Source organism: Cryptomeria japonica, chromosome 4, assembly GCF_030272615.1.
Source record: "Cryptomeria japonica chromosome 4, Sugi_1.0, whole genome shotgun sequence".
NCBI lineage: Eukaryota > Viridiplantae > Streptophyta > Pinopsida > Cupressales > Cupressaceae > Cryptomeria > Cryptomeria japonica.
Genome location: NC_081408.1, coordinates 242,665,830 through 242,693,532, shown reverse-complemented (window position 1 = coordinate 242,693,532; position 27,703 = coordinate 242,665,830). Strand labels below are relative to the sequence as shown.

The 27,703-nt window shown below is 37.8% G+C and overlaps 1 protein-coding gene across 1 annotated transcript in view; it reads left to right on the top strand.

The window, feature by feature from the left end:
• The window catches only part of LOC131065516 (protein SEMI-ROLLED LEAF 2), a 198,064-nt gene that overhangs the window by 148,602 nt on the left and 21,759 nt on the right, over positions 1 to 27,703 (top strand). Inside the window, exon 15 of the mRNA XM_058000022.2 lies at positions 23,190 to 23,317. Within this exon, the coding sequence (XP_057856005.2) occupies positions 23,190 to 23,317 (128 nt within the window). The remainder of the gene's footprint in view (positions 1 to 23,189; positions 23,318 to 27,703) is intronic.

The following is a 27,703-nucleotide window of genomic DNA, read 5'->3' as shown; positions in this document are numbered from 1 at the left end:
ATCTTATTAGAATCCGAAATTTTTTGCAGATTTCAAATCGTGAGAGATTTCTCTCTCTACTGGACCCGAGTTCTAGGTTTTAAGGAAATCCCTAAAAAATAGGTGTGAAAAAATTGGTCAAAAGCTCCTTGTGGATATGATGAATTCAAAGAGCAAAAAGAATTCCTTAAGGAATAAATTTCCAGAATTCCCTCTCCAATTCCAAAATGTGCCCAAGGTTGAAAGCAAGCCGTAAAAATCAAGGTTCAGGAAATGATGAAATTCCTCCATGACATGAAATTTTCGCCCAAGGAAGAAGATGAAAATTCCAAGGCAAGGAAGGAATCGAGGATGAACAGAACGAGAAAATTCCCCTCCGGAAAATTTTTGAAAAATCCCATTTCAGGCATCAAAATTCATCCAAATTTCAAAATTTTTTCAGATTTGGATTCTTGAGAGAATTTTCTCTCCCCTGGACCCTAGAACCCTAATTTGGAAAAATTCCGAAAAAATAGGAGATGGTGAAAATTGATGGAAAACCTTCTCCAAGCAAGGAAAGTTGAAGAGACTTCAAGAAAATTCTTCCCGAATCAAAATTTCTCTCTCCAACAATTCTAGATGTGTAGGAGCAGATATGGCGAGGATCTATTGAATGCATGGCAGTATGGTGGCGCATTCTTTGCCGAAATATTTGACCAAATGATTTGGTCATTGCATTTTGAATTTATGGCAGATTCTTTTTGCATGTAGCCGCCGCATGTGGAAATGATGGAGCATTTATGACATAATGGGGTGATTTTTGCATGGATGAATATTCAACGCATGTTGGGCAAATTTGAAAGATGTGGTGCATTTAATGTGCAATGGATGCTATTTTGGGTACTTTTGAATTAATTGTACATGGGCTTAGTAGGTATTATTTACTGATTCCCACCTTGTTGCATCTTGAGTGGGGAATCTTCAAGGGTGAAACCCTAATTAGGGTTTTGCATGTTATGATGGCCTGAGGCCTATATAAAGGGGTGACCCCCCTCATTTGTAAAGGAGGGAGATTTGTATGAAATTGTTGCGATAAGTTTTTGAAATAATAATAGTGAAACATTGTTCTCTGATGGTGTCGACTTAAGTTATTTTCAGTGTTCCACGGGCGTTGGGGATGGGGGGACGCGGGGACGCATTTCCGGGACGGGGGGACCAAGGGCCTAAGTTTTGGGGATGGCCGGGGGACGGCGGCCGGGGGTGCCGGGGTGGTGGTGCTGATATAGTTATACATATACATATAGTACTTGAAAAACTAGTTTTGAAAAGATGTATGACAGTATTACAGTATAAGAATTACATTTTCAAATGAGACTATAGGAAATTTGAAATACTAAATCTAAATACCAATTACCAAGATTTCTAAGTTGTGTTTTTATATGGAGCCTAATCAGACTCGGAGGCTAGATTTTCCCTACTTCTATTGACGTTGTTTTCCCCTATATTTTTCAACAGGGGTTTGGGGGCAGCGCCTCGCGAGGCCAAAAATACTTTTATTATTTTCGAAAGGCGTCGGGTGTTATTTTTCTATTGGTCCACGTCCAATTAGAGTTACCCGTTAACCCCCAAAAAACTTAAAAAGTCACCTTTTTTTTAAATTTCAATTTTAAACATTGCATATACGTGGGGGCGACAGGAGACGTCTGGGCATCTCCCCGTCCCTAGAGAGACGTCTACACGTCTCTCGAAGGATGGGGAGACGCCCAAACGTCTCCCAAGGGGACGTGGTAGCCTCTCCATGTCTCTTTGGGAGATGCAGAGACGTCTCCCCATCTCTGGTGACGCTTGGGTGGCGGTGGCGAGACGCCGCGTCCCCGTCCCCCTGTCCCGGAGACGTGGCCAAAAAGGGGGGGGGGGACGCGTCCCCGTGGAACACTGGTTATTTTTCAAAACTTGCATGGTTTCACCTTCATCAATTAGAGTAGAATTTTATTTTCTCAGTTGTTAGATGAAGTGCTTTGATTTCGATGGAGAATGTAATGGCGTTTGATGATTTTCCATGGATCATACTTTTTGCATCTTGCTGATTGTAAGTTGCAGTGTAAAGTTAGCCTGAGCCACTAAACTTGTGCTAAGTTCAGTTGTGGACAGTCGTTTGGATTGTGCCGTTTTGGGTATTCAAATGCACTTTCTTGATTTGAAAATCCTTCAACATCCTCAGAAGATTGCACCGGTTCCTGTGGAGTTGTAGTTAAACTTGGCAAAGCAAAGCTTGGTTTATTTGGAATTTGTCCACCAAAGCATTAATTGTTGATATCACTGCCCTTAGGAGTAGATTTAGACCTTTATAACCCTTTCCACTTTATTTTCAGTTCATTTCAGTTTGTTCAAAGCAAAAGCATCACCAAATTGCTATATCTGATGATGAAGTTCCACGCCACATCAAAGAACTAAAAGAATGATTCAAACGTTCCCCTTGGATTACCAACAATCACATCTGCCAACTGAGTCACGTCCGTTACATGAAGGAACCTTGGAGTTAGTCGTTTGAACTTTACACAATCTTAGCATATGGTTAAACTTTGATCAAGAGAGAGTGAAGTGACCATTGGTAACTTTATTCTGTGTTAGACGTTGTCATAAAAAACACGTCAACAAAATTGGCGCTAGAAGGAAGGGTTGAATACGTGAACTCCAGATTCTATCATTTGAAATTCGTGGAAATTATCTCAAGCCAATTTTTTAGCCTCCTCTGCAGTGAAGAAATTCAAGTTGTTTGGAACTAGTATGAGCTTTCAAGTGCCAAATCAGATATATGTTAGATCTCTTATACGTCAGAAAATCCCCAAAAAGTGAAAAATTAAAAAATCCAAAAAATCAGAAAATTGAAAATAAAAAAAGATTTCTCAATGGAGCAGCATCACCAAAGTGAGCAGGAAGTTGATATTCTTCAACTTTGGTGGAGATTGAATGCGTAGTTACATCCACAGAGTTTGTGTTTGAATTTGCATCAAGGAATAGTTGTAGAATTCATAACACTGGCAGACACAATGAGATGCATTGTAAAACATTTCTGTCCAAGATGGAATTAGCCTTGCAAGGGAAAGTTTTCTTTTCTAAAGTACATGAGTCTGTTGTACCGGTGAAAGTGGAAAACGAAGCTTCAATTGGTGAAAATGAATTTTTAATGAGGTTCAAGGAGATGGTTATGAAAGGTTTAAGTATTGAGAAAGACTTGTGAGTAGAGGGCATCTTGCTCCCATGTTGGTGTAGGATCCACAATACCACTCATTCCGAAGTCACATGTCCATCATGCAGAGAGGCTATTCACCAAACTAAGGTGCAGGCAGAGTTGGAAGAATCGTCCAAGATGTACACTAGAGAAAAGTGACGAAATGCTCACCTTCAACCAATTGACTTAGCATCAAATGAAGAAGGTATTATTGCAGTATCTTGTAGTGAAGAAAGTACGATTGAGTGTGACAATCAACACAATTCAGTCAAGAGAAAATTTGCGTACCTTATGCCAAGGGAAGGAACACTTGCTGGAGTGGAGGTTGACAAAGGAAGATGTTTAAACAAATGCAAGCAATGATTCCACAATCAAGCAAGAAGAGATGGTCCTTGACGAAGAAGTCATTTCGTGCATGCTCAAGATGGAAGAAATGATAAGCACTTCGAGGCAGGAAGGAATATGTGATAGTCAGTGGGATGCCAAGATGGAAGTAGAGTATGAAATGCAGTTCGGGTTGGTGCTTGAACCTCTACTCAAGATCCAAGAAGAATTGTTAAAAGAAATTGAGGTACGTGAGATGCTGATCAAGGAACAAGTTGCCGCGATAGAAGTAAAGAACAAAGAGCAATTTAGGTTGGGGCTAGAGTCGTTACTAAATATTCAAAAGGAGTTAGCGGGAGAAATGTCCTGACGAAGCAGTGTATCACATACAAGAATTCCTGCTCGAGGATAAAGATCACCAAGTTAGAACCATAAATTGTTGATATGGATATCCTAAGCCGGCTAGTTACAAAATTCATGAGGCATTGGAGTGAACGTCACATCAATAAGCTTAAGGCAAAGAACGCTCGCTTAACTTACAATTTGATGGGAGAGTTGGAATCTAGAGATGAGACCACTGAGGGGTCATCGGGAGCTCATGATAGAGAAGAAACAATTCATAGGAAATGATAGAACATGGAAAGGAGAAAAGCATTCCCAGGGATTCATAGACGAGGATAAGGCAAGAGGTTCAAAGAGAGGAACCACAACAGGAGATATGAAGGTTAGAAGAGGCACAGTCACTTGACAGCTCCTCAAGTGTGCATGATTGATATCTTCATGGGAGAAGTAATAGGAAATCAACCGCAGTAAGAAGGTCAAGACATTTTGTAGGCATAGGACATACTCAATGTCAATGCTTTCTGAAGGGCTGTTCAGTAAAGAAATGAGGAAAACAAACTTCCTCTGGATACATAACAACATATCCGGGATTGTTTCAGAGAAACAACAATGGGAGACTTAGGGCTCCTTGAGGAAATAACACAAGAACAAGAGTAGGTAGAGAGACATGATCAATATGCAACCCCTCCAGAATGGATGAAAGAAAGAATGAGGAAAGAGCTAGAGGAAGAAATGGATCCTACACTTGGAATTGAAGAATTTCTAAGCCAGATAAACAAACTAGTGGAAAAGAAGGCGACGAAGAAAATTCTCTAAGGTCACTAGAAATGAGTTGGGATCCAAAACTTTGCATGTGGCAGTGCCTAGGGTTGACAAGGACAGAAACAAGAACACTCTGGATGAGTATTATGTTACAACAATTAATCTAGGATGTGCTACCGGGGCACAAGTGATAGAGGATTTTGATGATTCCTCTCTGGCATTGAAGGAATGGATGAAGAAAATGGAAGAGAAAAATAAATTGGAAAATGAGAACAAAGCTTTATGTAAATACGTGCAGACGCTTAATGTGTTTGTTCAGACAGGAAGATCAAACTTTTGTTCCTCCCCATTCTCTTCCAAAGGAATTAGTGGATGCGTTTGAAGAGATAAGGAAAATTGCCCAATGTTCTAAAGAATGGGTAGAGAACATCTTCACTGCAGCAGGCAAATTCATTGAAGACTTGGCGTAGTTTTACTAGAGAATCTTGGCTATCCTTGGCAGATTGGAAAGTGTGGACCAGCGATAGGAGGACACACACATCTATCAAGACTTGACTATTCCACGTCTTGAGGCACTAATGGAAATCCCTAGGCAAGCATTAATAGATGGATAATTCATCAGAGAAAACGAAGCATATGCCTTCCCTCTTTGGTACTATGTGGTAAATACTGGGAAGGAATTCTCCGAAAGATCAAATATGGAGTCAACCCTATTGAGGACAATGGTCAAGAAAATTCAGGAAGAAATCCTCAATACCGTCGAGGCATTGTTTGCAAAAAGACTAACTGACAAGGAGATAACAGTGGATCATCTGAAGGACATGCTGCATGAATTCGTCTTTGTGGATTGCTTCTGAAAGGGTCATCTGGAGAATGTTTCCTAATTGTCAAGCATCATGTGCAATTCGTAGGAAACAATGTCAAGATGGGAGAAGGTTTTTTCCAAGTGTGAAAAGGATATTGCTATTTGGAGTATAAGTTGGACACTACACCAAGTGTCTTCGTAAGGGAGCTCGAGGCTGTCATGACCAGGTTCATCACATTCGCCGTCAGAGAGCGATAGTGGTCACACTATTTTGGGTGAGAATCTATTAAATGCATGATGGACACCTTATTTGGAGTGGTGGGCTACTTAATGCATGATATACGCCTTATTTAGAAGTGATGTGTTATTTAATGCATAGTGGGCGTGATTCCTCATTTATGGCCAAGCCCACTACTTGGTGCCACATAGGTTATTTTGGTCACACCCTGAGTAGGGTTTTGCATGGGGAATCTTAGCTGCTGTTTTCAATGTAATCTTGGCTGTCCATTTTCATTCTTGGGGCCTATAAAAGCGGATCACCCCTTCATTCATAAAGGAGGGGGAATTTCTATGAGATTGTTGCTATAAGCTATCAGGATAATAAGAGGTAACTCATTGATTGTAGTGATTACTTGTGTTATTTTGAAAGTTTGCATGGTTTGTCTTTCTTAAGCAGTTAGATTTGTTTTCAAGCAATTAGATGAATGAGATAGATAATATTGTTTCATGGTGAAATCATTTCCTCACCTTTTGCAAATAGATGATTTCTACTTGCAGTGTAAGGTTGGAGTGAGCCCTTTCATGTGTATGTTTAACTTCAATCATCAAATGAACATTGTTCTTCTTGATTGTGTGAAAATCCTTGGCACAAACCTTTAAGATTGCACCTCCTTTGTGTAGTTGTCTAGGTTGGCGATACAAAGTGTGGTCGATTTCACCTGAACTGTTTTTGTCTTTTGAATTTATAAGATTTAGAATAGAACCTCTCAATCCCTCACTCATTTACTTTTTGATTATTTCATTAAGAAAATGTTTCAAAAAATACTTGTCATTGCTAAATCATTCGCCATATTTCCTTGAAACCCAAATCTGTTCAAGTCTTCTTAAAGGATTTTTCCACTTTATGTAAAGTCCCCCTTGGATTACTAGCATACATCAAGCCATATAAACTCATATCCATCACAAAGTTGCATGTTCGTAGTGGGAACTTTGGAATCGCTTGTATGATCTTTTGCAATCTTAGCATACATGGGAGTTTTCTCAAGGGAGGATAGAGCGCTTGTTGGAAACTTTATTTTGCTTTGGTGTGGTCATAAAACACCCATCAACACTTCTGTCTTCCTCTCACAAGAATGAAGGATCTCTTCTTGGCTTGCTCCCTTTCCTAAGTCTTTTCACAACTCAATCTCTCAGTCTTCAATTTCTAGTCTTCAGTTTCAGATTGCAACTATTGATTTTGTGTGAAATTGTAATTAGAACGAGACCAAATGTGTCTTTTATAACATTTTTGAGAGGCCTTGGGGCTTGGAGTCAAAATAGGGTTAAGGTTAGTCACTTTGAAGTGACTTGTTTCTTTTATTTAGAAAAAAACTTGTTAGAATCTCTTTTGTTGTGGAAACATGGTTGTGTCTTCTCCAATGTCGTGGGATGTTTGTGCATCTTGGGGATGTCCAAACGCCCCCTTATGGCTTTTCCCAACAAGAAACTCTAATAGACGTCTCCGTTTAGGAAAAAAATCTTGGAAACGACAATGGTTGCATGGTGGTGGTGGAGGGACGCTCGCCTAGCTTTTTCGTGTCTCGAGGATGTCCTCGTCTTAGAAACACCTAGCTTTTTTGGGGGGACACGTCCTCATGGGACCAAGCTTTTATATTCTTCTCATGTCAATCTTTCTTAGAAAAGTAAGATTATAATATTTTTGCAAGGAGATCAGTAAATTCTCTTTCTAGCTTCATAAATTACTATGATGTTTATGGCAAAGATTGAGCTAACTCATTGCCAAAACTTGCAACTAATTCTTTATATCTAGTTGAAAAAATTGATTTTTGTCCACTATGATGAAACAAATCCTAATTTCCATAATAGACATGGTGCTATCAATGCTTATACCACAATTGTATTAGAATGTACTATGCAAAAGAATAACCCTTCATATGATAGAAGCACTTTAGGATGGAAAAATTTGTGGAACTAAAATGGCCACTTCAAAAGGCACAATGCTAACAAGAACATGGTTATCCCACAAACTATGCATATTTGCTTGGACTTATTGAAGCAAATGGTAGGGTGGGTGTAATCGGCGTAAAATGCCTATTGTTATGTTTTATAATATTGGTTATCCGACAATGTATTAATTGTCCAAATTAAGTTTGTTGTCATTCTCAAGTTGTTAATGTGTTGGTTGATGGTTGTGTTCCTCTTGGCAACTGCCAAGTCCTTTAAATATGTTGTGTACTATCAAGGAAGGTAGTATGATAGAGTAAGATCAACTGTAATATTTGGTTGGCCATCTCTGGTCTTCTTCTCTGTAATACTTTCATGTGCGAATAATGATGTGTTTTACTCCTGTATTTGGTATGCATTGACACTTGTATTATTATTTCCTATATTTAATTTATCAAATATAGCAATAAACATTTGGCGTCGTTGCCTTAAAAGAAATTGGGTTAGATTGAGTGATTCATGCTCTTAGATCCCAATAAAGGTGGGTTGAGGCCACAAGGTGGTTAAGACCAACTGATTAGGAGATCTTTACAAATTGTAGAACAAAGAGAATGAAGAAGAAGATTAGAAGAAACATGAGGAAATTCCAATTGTACAATTAGACAATTTGTCTGTATAGTCAACATTGGACGAGGAGTACAAATAGGGAAATCTTGAACTTGTAGACATGTTCCTCTGACTATCTATCTTAGGGGAACCAAGAATTGGAGGATTTGAATTGCAGACCCCCGAACAAAGGGAGCACAGGAACGAGTTAGAGCCTGAAAGTACTTGGAGTGTTGGGGACGCTCGAGGCGGACATGTAGAGGTCCCACACGTGGCCGAGAGTGCAAGGAAAGCACTAGAACGTAGTAGTCGAAACAATTCACCTAGGTTCGATACATAAGGGAGTAAGCGGACGGGAAAGATGGCAACTTCTCTGACAAGTCTAAATGTGGACCGACAAAAACTACAAAAGTTCGCGGGGAATGGGTCAGAGGATCCTACGTGACACTACAAGACGTGTGAAACCATTTTGTTGGTAAGCGTTTAATTAGATAAATTACTAGTTGTGGGCGTTTCTTGCAATGTTACGTGGAGTAGCCATTGATTGGTTCTCAGAACTAGAAGAGAAAGACACATAATTGTGGGATAGCTGAAGAAGGTATTCTAGGAGAAATTTAAACTCTTGAGGGACGACAATGAAATTGTTGCTGAAATCTACAATACTAAACTAGGGAAACATGAGAATGTACAAGCATATAATTGTAGACTCAAGGAGGAGTTGTGTAAGATGGAGAACTAGCCAGTTGACGGGTTGCAGTAGAGGGTGGCATATCGAGGGACTGATCCCCTCACTACATAAGAAGATGAAAGTAGTGCCTTCTCCCTCGTTTGATGCATATAGTCGAACAATGGAAATTGAGAGTGAAAACAAAATATCCTCTCGAAGGAAGAGGAAGACTGACAATGACGAGAGCAACGGAGGTAGTAGCAACGAAGAATCCAAAATGGGTTAGGTCTTACGACGGGATATGAGGAGAATGATGAAAGAATTGAAGATGGAGAAAGGAACCAATAAAGAAACTAATTAACTATGGGCAACTGAATGAAAAAGTAAGGGACACACAAAAGGTAATTGTCCTAGAAATATGTTTTGTGAGATTTGCCAAGTGATGGGTCATTCAATCAAGGAGGGCCTATGCAATTTGAAGACTAGAAGTACACAAGTACTCTTCACATAGGGAGAGTCCACTCCATTGAAACCACAAAATGCATTGCCAGGCGGTTATCAAGGGACAAATCAAATACAAAATGACTCGAAGAGACGTCCTATCATATAGTGTCGACAATGTAGCGAATTGGGACACTTTGCAAGAGACTGCCATAATAAGAAATACAACATACAATTATTGTGCAAATGGTGTGGATTGGGGAATCATGAAGACATTGATTGTTCGAAGCAAAAAGGGGTTAATATGCTCGCCGTGGAAGAACCAAATGAGCAAGTCTTTGTTGGACACAATGGATCACTGAGAGGGGGGTGAATCAGTGATTTGAACAGTTTTTTTTTTTTCTTAATTAGAGCTATATCAGTTCAATATGAGATACAAGGTGCAGACTGGTTACCAAAGCAATGCAAACAGTGTGTGTAGGTGAAATAACTAAAGGATTGATACATTACACACATGAAGATGCAACACATAACACCAGATGTGAGAGGAAAACCCAATGTGGGAAAAACCTTGGTGAGAATAGTTGCTGGAGATCTTCTGCTCCAATCCAACCTCATAATGAAAAGATTTGATTACAAATTTTAGGGCACCAACCCAAGGAGCACCAACCCCTTATTTATGAGCTTCAACTCAAAGGAGCACCAATCCCTACACAATTTATAGGTTACAACCTAAAGGAGCTACAACCCCTGGACTAAGCACCTACTCAATGTATACAATATGAACAAATTCAGATATGCAAATGAGATCCTTGCTGCAAATGAAGTTTTGTAACCTTTCAAAGATTTGCATTGTTGGATTCCGTCTTACCTCTCTGTATCAACTCAACATACGTTGCAACTTAGCCTTCCTGTTGGCTTTAACTCTCCTTAATCTTCTCTTCCTTTGTTTTACTGAATTCAAATCACATTTGTTCGTTGTCTATCAGGTACTGCGTCTTTCAGTTTGTCACCTCTGCATTCTATGCTCACTCTACCAGTTTGTTCCTTACACCGATTTACCCTGCTTCTCCTCACTGGTACAATCTTCACTCACAAACACTTAAAGTGTTTTTCTTTGCGGCTTTCAAACAACAATTTCACACTCTCCTTCACTCTTCAACAGCTACTCTATCTGTCTTAGGTCGCCATATTTAAACTGAAGCTTTCTCGCCAAAAACCAATTCAAACAGAGGGTGGCTAGGGTTTCCTTCTACCAACCAAAGCTGCATCCAATCTTATCCGATCCGCCTTGGATCGCACACTTGCATTGGAGGATTAATCCATGACGCGTTTTCCATCTGTGCAAAGTATGTTTGCCAAAACTAGCAAACCCAACCATGATTTCCAGCCTTGAAATCTGTCGACTCATTTATGACCCAGTTGTTTCCTTCTCGAGGTCCTCTTGCAATCTGATTTCCTTGCTTCGATCTAGGCACCAACAACTCCCTGATCTTTCTTTGTCGTTCATTCTTCCTTGAACCGCATCTATCTGTTATCGACCCTGATTTGTGGCTGTTTCATTTAATGTCGACTAATTGCTCCAACAACCATGTCGATGGAACCTTCACCGACCTTTGCATGCTCACCACCTCAGCTCCATGTGGCATCACATCGGCATACACTTAGCTCATCGACACAAGGTCAGTTTAAACTTAATCATTCATCAAACCCATACTGGCACAAGCCCTTACCGGTGAAACCTTCTCCTGCTGCTAATCGGTAGTGTACATTACACTGGTAGCACAACTTCATCTCCGGTGGTCTGTGGTCTCTTTGTCACTAGTAAACGACCAACCTTTATACCGGTTACAAGTTGTCATGCCAACACACAACTTCATATCACCTCTTACCGGTGATATCACTGATAGTCTCAGTACCTACTTGTCTACCACCAAACCGGTTGACAAGCTTTCATGTTGATCTTCCTTGTGCCGGATCAATCTTCTTCATACCGGTTTGATACGCCTCTACCGGTTGACATCAATGACAACTCAATGCCAACAGTCTTAGCGTTCACGAGGCTAAAAACAAAGAAGGCAATATATCTACATCCTCATATGGAGAAGGAGAGACTTCGAGAAATGAAAGCCGATGTGGAACGAGCGATAGCAAATGAGAGAACCTTCAATGTAGCGGCAAATACTCCATTGCGATCGGAGTCAAAGAAGAACATAGTTCGGCAAGTGCTATAGGCTACCGTACCTATCAAGGTGACAAACCTTCAAACTATGTCGCAACTAAGAGTGGGATTTACCAACACGGTCATTGACAACGTAGTTGGCTAGAACCAGAGTAGCTCAATAGTCCTCTGTCCCTCCTTGGGCGAACGTATCCTTGTATTCAAAATGGATATGTATTTTGTATTTCTCGGGTGCACATTAGATATTTTACCCACGTGTGCCCAAAAAACCTCGATTTGTCAACCGTGCCTAATGCTATTTGATTTGATTTTTTTAAAATTTGATGTAAATCTTCGTAAATTTAATTGAAAAAAATTTCATTCATGCAATTTAAAAAAATATGGTATAAACAAAACCTACACCAAATGAAATGTGTTTCTGTTTTAGCGACCCATTTATTGGGTTATCTTCCAATGTTGATCTACAATTTTTTATTTTTTGCATATTGTAAATTGTTAAATGAACTTATAAATGTTTATGTAGCAATTATGTGTCTATATTGCATTTGAAGTAATGGAAATCTCCTCTAATAACTTAGAAAATTGTGTTAAATATATGTGTGTGTTTTTTATGAATGTCATATCCAATTGTATTGATATTGGAGGTCTTAAAAATGGTCGTATCTGAATCTGATACCGTATCCATATTTGTACCCATATTCGTGTCCATGCAATTTTGGCCAGAACCAATGTAAGCCACAAGAGGAACCAATAGTGAAACCACCACCCGAAAGCGACCATGCCATTGATCCTATGTTGTTGTCGGTGAGCATCGGGAGGAAGCCGATTGTAGTTGAGATGGAAATAATGGGGAAGAAGCTGATAAAAATTGTCATTGATGGAGGTTCATGAGTAAACCTACTACCAGAAGACACTTGGGATGCCTCAGACCACCAACGCTTTGGTTGCTGACCTTTGATTTGGTAGGTGCTAACCAGCATAGACTCAAACCATTGCGGATATTGATGGTGCAAAAAGTAATGATTGGGACAACAATTTCTCTTGGACTTTTTCATCATCCCATTGTAGAAGAAAGCATATGAAACACTCCTTGGGAGGAGATGGTTGATTGCTTTCAAGGTGGATCACAATTAGAATCAGAACACACTCTCAATCAAGAGTAAAGGAAGGAAGTATGTCATTGACCTAATAAATCAAGCGGTGTGTGAGGAGTTGGCATGCTTTGAATCAAAGTTTGAAGATAGAGTGTCAGGTATGGACAAAGAAGGGAAAGGCATGGAACCGAATGATGAAGGGGTTCTGAGTTGGAAGATTGTTTAGAAGATGAGATTAATTCTTAGAATGGACTATGCCTTTGGCAAATGCAGGACTATGAGTTATTTCCGTCAATTTTTAATTTTCTTGAAGGCACAACTCTTTGTGAATAGCAACCGAGAAAGTATGTAAAATTGTGAATGATACATCTTCGAGTACAAAGAGAAAAATATCTAATGTGGAGCATATAAATAATTGTCAAGGGAAATCAACTTCATCGAAAATTTCAAGGAAAAGAAATAGTGAATTAGGAGGGATGGAAAATGGAAAGACAAAGTAATGGAGTAGGAAAAAATTAACAAGTTTGAAGGGGAGCCGACGAGTGAGAAATTTTTTAAAGTAGTCATTAAAGTATTAAAGTCAAAGGACATAATAAAGTGCAATGGTCAATTTACGAGAAAAACAATTATTAAAGACTCCGAATTAAATACTATAAACAGTATAAAATATTAAGTAAGAATAAAGACACAATTAAAGGCCAAAAGTATAAAGATGAGAATTGAGAAGTCATTAAAGGTGGGACACATTTTCATTCCTGACAGTATCATCTTAGGTGGCATAATATTTCATTCTCGTCAACATTAATTCCAAGTATATGACCCTCTTCACTATCGACAGACAACGTACAACATCGAATAAAGACTTCGGCTGTCCTATTCTCCCACTGTTGGCGACATTCAATTCCAAGTGTTCGACCTAGACTAGTTCCTTGGAGTGTTTGACCTTTTCAACAAGTGCACATTGTATGGTGGCTTGGCAGAAGCATTCATACTGTATGACCTCTAATTCCTTGTGTATGGAGGTTTGAATTTTCCATCTTATAGAGTTCTTCGCTTTACATTGTATGGAGGGTTCGTGGTAATAAAGTATGATGGTATGCAATCTATCACCCCATACGGCCTCCAACAATTCACACTGTAGGGCCTCCAACAATTTACATCTTATGGATTGTTGCATTTTGCATTGTATAGAATCTTCTTTGTTGCACCATACAACCTTTTTATGTTTGCAATGTACAAACTTGCCAGTGTGATATGGTACGGCTTTTTCTTCCAGGTTTTGTATGACATTCAAATTGTCTCCTTGTATGGGCTGCAAGAATTCATAGTTTACGAAACATTCTTGGTGTATGGCTTGGCACAATAATTATCAACATATGGCCTTCTCACATGATCAACATATGACATTTTTCGAGTGATGAGAGTATGGCTTGTGCAAAATACCATTGTACAGAATTTCAATTGTGACATCGTATGACTTGTTCAAAATTTCATTGTTTGAGTTCAAGTTTGTGTATGATCAACATAGTATCGACTTTCAATCCATACGGCCTATGCTCTTCCTATGTAACATTTAGTCGACTGTTGTATGACCATTTTGGCATTGCGTGGTATGGCAAAGCGGATTCTTCATGAAATATCAGAGTTTACGATGTTGGACCTCAATCTCTCTATTTTTTTTGTCAGCATTGCTTTTGGCATGTTTAGAAATCAAGAAAATAATGTGCGCCAAGATGCCGCAAGGGGCGCTATCCCTCGACTCCGAATATTACTTGATGTGTACTTGTTGTTTGGAAGAAGACTATTTCTTTTGGGTGGGATGATATAGTCAACATAAAATGTCTATTGTTATGTTTGATAATATTGGTTACCTAACAATGTATTAATCGTGCAAATTAAGTTTGTTGTCACTCTTAGATAGTTAATTTGTAGGTTGGTTGACATTTATGTTCCTCTTGGCAACCGTTGGGTCCTTTAAATATTTTGTGTATCGTTAAGGAAGGTAGTATGATAGAGTTGGATGAACTGTAATCCTTGGCTGACCATCTCTCGTCTTTTTCTCTGTATTAATTTCATGTGCGAATAAAGATATATTTTACTCTTGTATCTTGCATTGTCATCTGTATTATTATTTTATGTATATAATTTATCAGATGTAGCAATAAACAGTGGGAGTTAATACCTAAAGTAGAGGAAGATTCTAGAGATATAACATGTTGACACACCTCAAAAGAAGTGAAATAGAATAAAAGGCAAAATATTTTGACAAAAATATTGTATTAATTCTAATATTATTAACATGAAGAATTACTTTTAATATTATTAACAAAAAGTATTAGGCATAAAAATTGTTTAATTAATTCTAATATATTAACATTATATAAACATGTTTTATTTCCTTTGAGTTCTTCAATACCCTTTAAAGAAGATATTCTCAGTTGTATTACTATAATACAATTGATCCAAACAATAAGGCAATGAGAAATTTCGATGACATGGATTCGTCTTCACTCAATTGCACACATTCATCTTTGTGCATTTGTATTACTTCTTGCATCTATATTTCTACCCATGTTTTCAATATTTGTATTTGCCCATCTTGGCGTTGACCTTCTTACTAGGCCATTTAGGTCTAGGCTTTTTTAAGACAAAGAATCAAAGATTTATGAAAAAGTGAAGGTGATTTATTGAGGATTTGGTAAGGCACACACTTTTTTGCTAAGTTCTTCATGGGTTTATCCAAGATGAACTCATTTGTACGAGCCGTCACAAAATCCTTAGATGAATTGGCCCCAAATTTGGATTGGGTACAAATTAGACACAAAATTGGGTATAGTAGGGGCCAAACCGATCACATAGAGTGTAAGTAATGAGGACATCATCATCCAATATTGAGAAAATGTATAATTTTTATAATGACCATGGAAGAATGCTTGGGGTTAAGGGGCAAGATGGGACGATTGTACAATAAAGCATGACACTCTTAGAATTACTTAACATCCAATGTTGACAAACCACCAACAATAGAAAGGGAATTGGTAATGAATGTGTTAGAACATAATGTTGTTAGGGATCACACCCTTATAGCATTTCTATATTGTTCTAATATAGGTTATAAAACCTTATCTATTATATGCTTTATTAAGCACATCCCATTTAAAATAATTATAATCTAATAACTATGAGATTATCAATTATTTATGAATGGGGTTATTGAAGAGGTGTGAATAGTGAAGTTACCCTTACTCCTATATTTAAGGAGGTTCTCTCACATTTGAGATTGTGCAAAATTTGGAGATTTATAGTGAATATTGAATTGTATTGCTATGCACAAGAGGTATTATTGGTCATGTGGAAGTATTGGAGGAGTATCCCTAGGTTCAAGTTTATGTTGTTATAGACTAAATTTTGTTAGTGTTTTAATAAAATGATGCTTAATATGGTTTTTTACTTGAAAGATTTTTTCCCAAGTATATCTTGTGTAATGTGTTAACTTTGTGTTTGTATGATTCTCAATTTATTTAGTTTATATCTTGTTTATAATGACTAGTAAACTAAGATCCTAATTTCTAACAATTTTCCTGCCCCTATTTACATGCAAGGAGAACTAGATGGCGCTACAAAGAAATTTGAGAAAACCTCAAATGAGAGTGAGGGTTGGGGTTACTTGTTAGATCACAATGATGAATGTTGACTAACTAGCTTGTTCCCATGTGTTAGTTGTATTTAATGGAAGATTAATGGTTACAAGATCTGAGGTGTGGAGGAAGGAAATAGTCAAGGTTGCATGGGTTCAGGGGTACTTGGAGACATCGAAAATTGGTATCGGTACTGGTACGACTTTTTTTTCAAAATAGGAGATGGTGGTATTTGGAGACACTGATTTTTTTTAATATAATTTAATAATCTATAGAAAATCTGAAAATATAATGACATTGAACTTTCAAAACAAGAATTAACATCAACTACGAAGTTAAGGTACATAAATGTGAAATAAGTCAAATCAAAATGTCATACAATCATTGTGTCAAAGTTTCCAACTGATTAATGATTACATATTGAAAATAGTTTGATAAGAAGCAACATGATATGCAAACAAAAAACTGAAAACAAAAATCAGAAATCTTATATCTATCATCTACTCTTCTTCGCCATGAACGTCTATATCAAGATCCTTAGCTATGAGGCTATCCAAATAGTCATCACTCTCAAATTCAGGTTCCTCTGATGGTAGAATAACAGGGGGTAAATCAGCTAGTCCATTTGCTTCAACCGCTTCATCCACAATGGCTACAACTTCTCCATCAAGTGAAATTTGATCCCATTTTGCCGAAGGACCCTCATTGTATCTAGGATCTACACGAGAGAGAAGATGAAGTGAGCTATGAATGTACACCTTGTTCTCTGCTTTCTTTGATCTTAATTGGTTTCTCTTTAGTGAATGAATGAACCCATAAGTACTCCAATTTCTCTCACAAGATGAACAACTGGCTACTTGTGAGAGCAATTGTATTGCAAATGATTGCAATTTAGGGGTTTCACCTCCATGGTTCCACCACCACTCTATAGGGTCTTTTTTTACTTTCATATCATATATAGCTTCTACGGAAGCAAAATCACATTGCCCACGTGAAAACTTATTCCATTGTATCCTCAAAATTGAAGCATCTTCACCTCGGCCATAAATCTTTTTAACTGCAGCCCAAAATCCCTTCATTACCTCTCTATCTTGATGTGGAGGCCTCTTCTTAGTCACTTATGTATCATACCATTTATGATTAAGGGCATAGGCAGCACAATGAAGAGGTGTGTTAAGCTTGTGAGAAATATCTTTTGCATCTATTACCTTCTTGACTCTTTCACACATGGAATCTATTGCTTCATAAATCTCTCCCAAACATGCCTTGTCTGAATTAACAAATCTGATCACCTTACATATGGGCTTGATAAAGTCTACAACAAATTTAACATCAGCCCAAAAATGATCATGAAGGACCATACCTCTCACCTCAACTACAATATCTGGTGTAGATTGTCTCCAAGCTGCCTATGCATCACTAACAACTGTGGAACACAAAGCTCCTTTGACTTAAAAAAGGCAGTCAAGAAGAATGAAGAAGCAGAACGTGTATCAGCAAGTTTGAGAAGTTCCACCTTGGCAAATTTACGATAAATGGCTTGTGTGTGGTGGTGGTTACATATGAACATTTGTATTTTTCTGCCTTCATGAGATCTGGAATACATTGGAACTTGCCAATATCTTTGAGTGCATTATTCAACAAATGCACACAGCATGATGTTCAAAATATTTGCCTATACTTCTTTTGCACCAACATGCCTGCTGCTTTACAGACAGGGACAACATTAGTAACTTGGACTACATGTGATGCCCCCACCTCCTCAATGCTATCACATGGCTGGTTATGAAGAAATTCAGCATTTTTTTGTTGCCCTGACAATCTATTGCCTTTAAAAAATAAGGCCCTTTGCTGCATATTACTATGATATTAAGTAGTGGACATTTCCTAGCATCTCTCCACCCATCCATCACAATACTACATCCTTCTTGAGCCCACACTCTTCTCGATGGTGCAATTTGTTCATCTAATCAAGTTTTTTCTTTATTGACTAGAGTAGTGCAAAACTTTTCATATCCAGGTGGTTTATAGCCTGCTGGTGCATTATTGATTGCTTGGACTATCTCTCCATAGAAAGGTGCATGGGTAACATTAAATGATATTCCATTTGCATAAAAGAATCGTGCAATTGCTGCATCAACTGCTTCTCGACCTTGCACATGAAACAATCTTCCAATGGGGTTTGAGCTGCCAATGTGTGGTCTTTTGCTAGCATGGTCACTTCTTACATCTCTAGAAGTCACATCCACCTCTGAAGAGATATTATGACTTTGAACTGCAGTACTTGCCCTTTTTGTTGAAGCATGAGAACTTCAAATAGCAACTTTACCATCAGCCCTTTCTTGTTCCCTTACAGCATCATATTGTTTTGATTCATTTTTACAACCTTCAACACTGTTTCTTGGTAGGTAAAGGAAATGAGCCCTTACCCTTGTGTAGGTACCTTTCCAATGCAATGGACAAAGTTTACATTGGATAGTGGTTGTTCCACCTATTACTTTTGACCTTGGAACTCGGTCAACATACTTCCATTGTGGGTACAAGCCTTGCTTTCCTCCAGCCGACATTCTACATAGGAAAATAAAAAAAATATTAGAGTTGATGTGAAATTATTACTAATATGCATATGCTTATACACGTGAATCTTAAACATTGACTTGCGTCAACTTGTAATATGGGATTGCTTATCTGCTATTGACATAAATGCAATTGGTTATTGAATATTTAATATTTATTGATTTACTGGTTAAAGCCTAAAGGTCAAAGATATTTCCTGGTTAAATGCAATTGGTTAGTGATTCAAAGGATAGTTGAAATTTCCAATGGTTCATTGATTTGAGATGCCATGCTCAAATAGGTAAGCAAATATAGTGAAATTGTGAATCATATTACAATTTGAAGTACAGTGAAGTTGAATTACAGTTTCCGTTACAGTTACAGCTACAGGTTACTAATTCTGAATGCGAAATTCAATTAAAATTATTAAACTTATTTTAAAGTGTGGAACATAAAATATTTAGAATCAGAAGTTTTTACCCCTGTATCTATATTTAAAAACTTCTGATTCTAAATATTTTATTTTCCATTCTTTAAAATATTTTGAATGGTCATGGAGTTTTGAGTATTCCAGTTTTAAAGAATGGACAAAGGCATGTCTTACATGGAAAGAAAATTCATTGAATAGTGAATACTGAATACGCAGCAAAGTTTTTTAATGTTTTAGATATCCTTTGTTTAGTTTATTAAATTATTTGTGATGAATCAACGATTTATAGATTCTATAGGAATATTGGTGATCGGTATGGCAGTGTCAGTCTTTAAGTTTTCACTTTTTATTATTAAAGCTTAATACGCCCAAACTGAAGTTCCATGATTATTCTAAAATGCACGTTCTGGAGCCAGAGATTTTGGACACAAAAAATCGCGACACAAAGACTTTTTTTGGTTTGAACAGTACCAACCTGCACACCTGCAAATCGTTTTCGTCACTATTTTCTGCCTTGCCACGATTGATTTTCTCTTTGTGTCGTGATTTTCTGTCTTGCCTGCGTGATTTTCTTCCTTGTGTTGCATTTTTTAGGTTTTTTTGCCCATGTTTTTCACTTTTTGTGCGTTGACTAGGGTACGTTTTTTTTGGGCGAAAGCAGAGACGGCTGGAGAAGCCCAGAGAAGTCTACTGCTAGCAGAGACGTTTCCGGACTTAATCTCAGGTGTGGGAGTCACGTCCCAGTCTCCGAGGCGTGTCCCAAGGGGCTGGTTATGTGTCTCCTTGCAACCTTGGAAATAATCAATTTGATGGTCCAGTGTGCCCCTTTTAAGGCTTACATTTGAACTTGATTATATCTCAAAGGATTCCTTAAATTTCAAAGGGGATAAAGAATCTTTTAAGTCTCTATTAGGCAATGATTCATTCCTTAAATTTCATAGTAGTTTGGACAGTTGAGAATGACTGATCTTCATTCAACACATTTTGAATAAGCAAAGATGACATATACTTTTAATGTGCAAATTATAGTGGTCCCTCTTAACATTCAACTAGTGTGAACAAGTCTTTAAGTCTCTTAGGGAAATTCTTAGGGCATGTCACTAATGATACTAGAGATGGTTTGGTTGAAAGAAGCTGGCATGCACAATCTGTAACAAATGTTCAATTTAGAAAGCCATCTTAAGATTGAGAAGATGTGGGGAAGAAGTTCAAGTGATCTAAATGCATTGTTATTGTATATCCTCGTCGAAAATTCTATTGATCTCTTCCTTTCGGGAAGGAAGGTAAGGAGTGACTTCTAAGGATGTTCAAAATTAGGAATTCAACCAATAGAGAACCTATGAAATGGAAGCACAAGGTAGTCTTTGAATACCAACATGATTGAAACCTAGTGAGACGCATTGAAAAAGGTGCCAAATATTGGAATTTACCATGTCACATGCTTAATCATCAAAACGATCTCAATATTTAAAAGGAAAAAAAAGGGCCTAAAGATTCTTTCAAGGAAAAAGGTTGGCCATCAAACTTATTTGAACTGTATTGACAAGATATTGATTTATAATGGAAGATTTGCTAAAGCATCTTAGTCAAAACCCTCACAATATCCATAAGCAGTAGTGGGATAAGTAATCTTGTTGAAGACAAGTATCATCAAGTTATAGATTAGAAATCTATCTGCAAGCACTAGTGCTCCATAACAAGAAGTGATACATAGTTTTTGTAAGCATGTGATTAAGAAAAAAGATTTACACTAAAAGAGGTGCAAGTAAATTGTAGCCCTAAGTATATGTTGTGATCCATGTAGATTCTATTTTGTAGGAAAAATGAAAACCAAAATAGCATCCCTAGTTAGGATTAAACACAAGGTGGCAAAGTTTGTAAAAGTAAAAAGGGCATCTAGCTTTCTCTATGGATCATTAATAGAGACTTGGATGACAAGTTGATATATAATATATGTGGGTCAATGTCATGTGGGGTATGATAAACAGTCTTTGAAATGAAGAAGAGCAATAAGGAGCTCGTGTAGCCATGATGCAAGAACTGCAAGGTTCTTCCATTGAATTAGACCACAATGAAGTTTACTTGAGAAAGACATGGAAGAAGGATCCTGGAGTCTCCAATTAAAATAGTTGAATTTTTCGTTGTGCCAACTGTTGACTCAGAAAAACCATGAAGTCAATGCAATTTAGAATGATAAATTGTTTGGGAACAAAAAGGAAGGCCGAGATATTTTGGTAAAGGAAGCATTAGAATCAAATGAATACCAAGTATCAAATAGATTTTGGTTTGCTTTTTAATGGAGGACCTTGGGGGAGAGGGGGAAAAGTACTGAGAGATTTCACAAAAAGTTGCAGTCAAAATACGATTAGGCAAGGAGACCTGATGGTAGATGAGAATAGCATCTGCTACACTCACACACCCACTATGAGAGCAACAAGTATATCTGTTGGAATCAGGGAGATGAGATATAGATATTCCATCAAGAATACAAAGTCAATGCATTTCACCCAACTGGAGAAGGTGCATCCCTCAAGTTGTTACAGAAGAATTCCCTTCAATGAAGGCTGTTTGGAACACTATTCTTTAAAACCATATTCCCTAAGACAAATGAATTTCAACAACATCATGCTCATCTTTCTGCAAAGCCAATATAGGTGTTACAATTTCCTTGAAAAACAGTATTATCCAATGCAAAACAATGCAAAACTCCTGGATAGAGTTCAAGTGACAGGTCATCATCAATATGCTTGAATAAAGACAATGAAGCTGGGGAGAAAATTGGAAATTTTAATGAAAAATATGTCATAGAGGGTTTGACCTGTTTCAATTTGGATCCACACGTATCGAGAGTGCACGCCAGAATCTGACTGTGACACCTTGGACTGGAGGGAATGTCAGTAAAACTCAAACAAAGCCAAATGATTATTATTGGCATGGTTATTGACCATGTGCCAAACTACTATGTAGGTTGTGGAGGGTGTACTGATATACTTAGTTAATCCATTCTCCTCGTACTTTCCCTTTTGCCCATCGGTATATGCTACCTTCGGTTAAATCTTTGAGGCAATTCCATTTTTAGATCTCCTAGTGATTCATGAAGTAAACAAATTTTGGAAAAACAAAGGAGAACTGGATATCAAAGTTTGTTTGACTGGCATATTGAAAGCAATTCTTGTTAACATATGCAGTTTTGATAAAGTGTGGGCCCATGCAAGCCTGAAATCATTCTTTTGTCTGGAAGGAAGAATATTCCCTACTTTTGCATTCACTTTTCCCTCAAAGAATTCCAAGTTTTTTATGTGTAATTATGGCTAGAATAATATCAAACATAAATTGTGATAAGGATTGATAGCATACATACAAATTATCCATTTACAACTCCCCCTTAAAGAAATTCTGCATTTCACAATTGTCTGTCATGTATTATAAGCAATGTTAACTGATTGACACTTGCATCAATTCAAATGCAGCATAAATATAATTGAATTTAAATGAAAGGGGCAGGAAGATATCAATCTCTGTTCCAGGATGATACATGGTTAAATCCCTGTTCCAGGATGATAATTTGATATTTAGCTAATGCACCCTTTCTCTTTACAATTGCCATACATTTAGGTGCATATCTGTGAAACCTCTGTATTACAACTGGTTTTGCTACTTTTGTTCTGTGATTATTTTCACACATCTTCATTACAAATAATTACATTTGGAAGTTCTGCTAATCTATCAATTCAGAGCTATACAAGAAGCTTTATTATTCGTCTTAATCATGAGTTGGGTTTCCTAACATCAGTAAAACAGAAGGTTTTAAATTGTCTTGAAAATAACAGGACTGAAGTTAGATGATCCATCTGGTTGTTTCTCTTGTTACCTTACAAACTTACAGAAGTCTGTTTTTACATATTTTTCCTTTTAAGCTTCTTTTGGATTTATTATATTAAATTAATATTAAATTATGTATCTCTACATTTTGTTGATTGTGCAAACAGGCTCTTTACCTCCATCAAGGCGTAGATCATTATTTACTTTGTCAACAGGCATGCTTGCATTTGCAGCCAAGGCTTATAACATTCCAGAGATAATTGATGCATCTAGGGCATCACTTAGAGATTCTATTGTAAGTTCATATGTATCATCCTAAATGACATTTCTTTCATTTAGATTTTATTTGATGGTGCCTTTAGGCAATAATGAGTATGGACTGATTCACTTGAAGTCTGGATCGCTTCTTCAATATGATAATTTGAGCATCGCACCCCAATTCAAAATCTTATAAGCACAGTTCTGAGGCATTTGATGACAATCAAATACTGCTTGGTTGAGATGAATGCTATTTCAGGCAGACATTCCTAGGATACTTCTGCATGTTAATGTAGTTCGTATGTGTTATATAGATAGCAACTGAGATTTATTTGTGGAAAATGTCTCCACACCAAGTTCTTGAAGGATGAAACCTTAAATACTCTCATTCCACTAGCAATGTTGTTGATGTATTGTTCATTTAAATAATACAATTGATTAATACTTTAAATGTTAATTCCTAAAACCTGTTCATCTTATGAGGCTGCACTCTATTAGTCTTAAAATTCATAATAGTTTGAAGAGTGTTGTTGCTTCATCATTGTTGTTTTAGCTATGCTATCTGTTACAGACATTATCATTTTTCAGTACAGCTTCAAGTATCAGTACAATTTTCATTTCTAGTGATCACCACAGAGCCCTAAATTCTCTTTCCTATATTAAATGAACATCATATCAAATATAATAATCGTCTACAGAGTTTCTGGGACGGCAAATGTTTTACTGAAATTTACGAATGGCTGGAGGATGGATGATAAAGTAATAATAAAATAAGTTGCAATTCAACATTAAAAAATGAGTAAAAGATGTTGAAATTTATACGAAGTTGTACTGATGTATGATATTGTGCATTAGAGATAATGAATTTTATTATGCCTTCAACCTTATCTTGAGTAGAGATTGTACCATTGAGTAGGACTCCACTGTTACGTTAGAATTTTGCATAAAGTGGGTGGCTGGCTATAGTTGGGTGGGCCCCCTCACATTCTATTATTGCTTTTCCCATTTCTCCGCTTGGCCAATAGGATAAAGTCCCACATCTATTCCCTTCTTATTATTGTAAGTAGGGGTGAAGGGCTGGAGAATGTGTCGGATCCTATAGTACCTCCAAGTCCATAATCTGCTAATCGTAGGGCCAGGAAATAGCTATCTCTCCCTCCCCCCCAAGCTGGTCTTAGCGTTCCACCATTCCACCCAAATGGAGGAATGGCTTGGGTGAGAAACCAAGGCTAAACCAATAGACATATAGGACGAATACCGAATGCTAGCAGTCATGGTCTACTTCGCTGTATCCAATATGACTCTGCTGATGCCAGAATCAGTACTTGGCCCGCGGCCCCTGACGGATGGACCTTTGGAGAAAGTTGGGTTCACGGTTGATCCTCCTCCCTCGAATAATGGACTTATTCTTTGAAGGAGCTGTTTATGCTTGCGTGCTGAAGTGCCATCCCCCCAGCCTATTATTGCCAGGCAGCTAAGGCGATTCGGTTGGGAGAGAAAGAACAAACTGCATGAGACAACATGGTGTATGGGGACAGAGAGGCTGTTCCATCAATTATTCGGTCCTCTCTTCCCCTTCAAGTTATTAGGCTAGATGCGGGGGCCCTAATTATTAGAATAGTAGGGCGCAACCACCCCACTCCCTATGGAACATGAGAAAATCACAAAACTAGGAAATGAATAAAGAATTTCTATATCCAATATTATAGAGGATCAGTACTGTGAGTAAATTTCAAAATATATAGAACTTATAGATCCATGATTCAAGAAGATGATGTGGCTAAGAGGTAAGAGTATTTTTAGCAACTCGCAACAAGGAGGTGAGTTAATGTAATAAATAGGTGCAATATTATACTAAGGATAAACACTATCCTAGGTTAAAGGCATGAATAAGGCGTGAGCATTGTGATGGACTGTTGTGAAGAGGTCGACAGCCAATGTTGACCTTGGCGTGAGGATTGGAGGCCATTATATCTCAGGTGCAGACCAAATACAAGGTGCTGTTCATTCAAATTCAATTTGCTGATGTAATGGCTGTTACTAGCTTCTCTAGGGAATGAATATTGCTAATATTGAGGTTAGGAATTTACATGTATTAATCTCTATAATCTGTTATCCTTCAGCAGTGTATTGAATGAGATTATTGTTGTCGAAGTATGTCTTGTTTGGTTACTAAATATAAGATTTGTTTTCAAATATGAATGTAATGGCATTCCACTATAAACCCATAACATGCATTGGTTAAATATTCGAATCAGAAAAATTACACAGGGCTGTGAATATAAATTGTTTGACAAAATGCTCTTCCATTAGGCTGTGTGGAAAAATGCAATTTTTTGGTGGGAAAAGTAGTCCGCGTCTTTACAGTGGTATCAGAGCAAGTGATTTTGCCAGCATGGAGGGTTATGAGACAAGTAATCTGAAATTGATACATGAATTCAGACGATACATAATTTATAACTTACCGGGGAAGGGTAGAGAGGGGTTCTTAGTTCAGATTCAGAGGAAGAAGGAAGTATGGTAACAGAATCCTAGTACCATGGAGATTTTAAATGATTTAGTTAGAGGACAGCAGCAAATAGTTCAGCTAGTGACCCAAATGATGCAAACAACAAATAACAGAAGTCAGGTTGATCATAGGAAGAATGGCAACAATGGCAATAATGAAAACAATGACAATCATGGGTAAGGGAGTAACTTGAATATTTTGGTGAACAACTCCAGGACAGCCAACAGAATTATTCTGAGACCTTTAATACTTGAATTCTTAGAGGCATTACCAAGAGATCAAGTGGGTTAGTAGGAAGGTGGTGGAGGTCTAAGGGAATATCAAACCTTAGGGGACAAATTTCATGCGGCTATCTCCTTAGCTGATTTTCGCAAGGCCAAGTACAAAAAAAGACCAAGTACAAAAAAAGACCAAGAGGAGAAAAAGGACACCTGTCTAGTTAGGATTTGCTGCGTATGGTAGGCAAGTTGACCATTTCTAGCTATGATGGTTCTAGTAGATGCATTGTATGTTCATGGTTGTTGAAATTAGATACACACTCCAAGCTAATTCACAAACTAAAGTCAGAGGCCATCAAATATGCCACACTTCATCTGGATGTTGAGGCTCATTGGCGGTAGTACCATGGGTTGGTCATTTTGGGTCATGTTAGTGTCACATCATATGCTGATTTTACTCAGAGGTTGATTGATTGTTTTGACAAGGACATTGAATTACATGCTAGAGAGTTAGCTCAGCTGAGACAAGTGGGGTGTTGACTCTTACATATGAGAGTTCCAAAAATTCTTAGTCATGGTCATAGATGTCTCTGAGCACAGGTTGATTGTTCTGTTTATAGAGGGATTTGCAGAACCTCTTCGTGGTTGGATCAAAGTATTTGATCCATTTACTTTCCAAGATGCCATCAAGAGGGCTCGTAACATTTAGAGTTCAGCTCCTAAAAACAAATTCCAGCCCAAACCATTTCCTCCAAAGAAAGATAAGAAGCCCTTCCTGACAGATTGGCTAAAGAGGAACAACTTGGATGATGAGGCTAGAAATGAGCCACACATGTAAAAGATGTGGTTTGCTTGCAAAGAGTTGTGGGAGCCTAGCCATAGGTGTTTTGGGAAAGGGAAGGTTCATTACATAATGGTGGTTTCAAATGTTGAGGATGTGAGGTTATAAGGAGCTAATGATAGTGAGTGGGATGACTCAAATGGAGAGCCAGTAGAGGCGGATGAGCATTCACCAAAGGAGGTGAAATGAGGGAACATTGCTACTCTTTTTGGTACTCGATACAATTCTTTCAGGGTAGGAGGAGTCTTGTAGGTGCATCAAGTTATAGTATTAGTAGACAGTGAGGCAACCCACAACTTCATTGATGCAACCTTGGTGGCCAAGAGGGGCCTATAGGTAGAGGATTTTGAGAGCTTCAATGTGGTGATAGTAGGTTACTTCATCATGACTTGTACTACATGGTTTCCTCAGTTGAGCATTGTCTTAGGTAACTATACCCTCACAAATGACTTCTGCAAGTAGACATTGGAGATACCAATGCTATATTAGGTGTTCAATGGTTGCACTCATTAGGGAAATATTCTAGACCATGGAATTGAAATTCAAAGTTAATGGAAAAAAAGTGGTCTTAAAAGGTATGTCGAGTGCATCTCCCAGGACTGTGATAGCTACGCAGATGGAGAATATATTCAAACATGTTTAAGTTGCTTGGGTGGCCCAATGTTTGATTTCTTTCGAAACCCCTTCGGATAGTATCATATGGATATCCAATCCATTCTAAGCAAACACAATATGGTTTTTTTCATCTAGGGAGACCATTAGAAATGGTTTTTGAGCATGTGATTGATCTAGAGGAGGGCTCTAAGCCCATTATTACCACTCCTTATTGATATTTAAAGAGATTTAAAAAGGTGA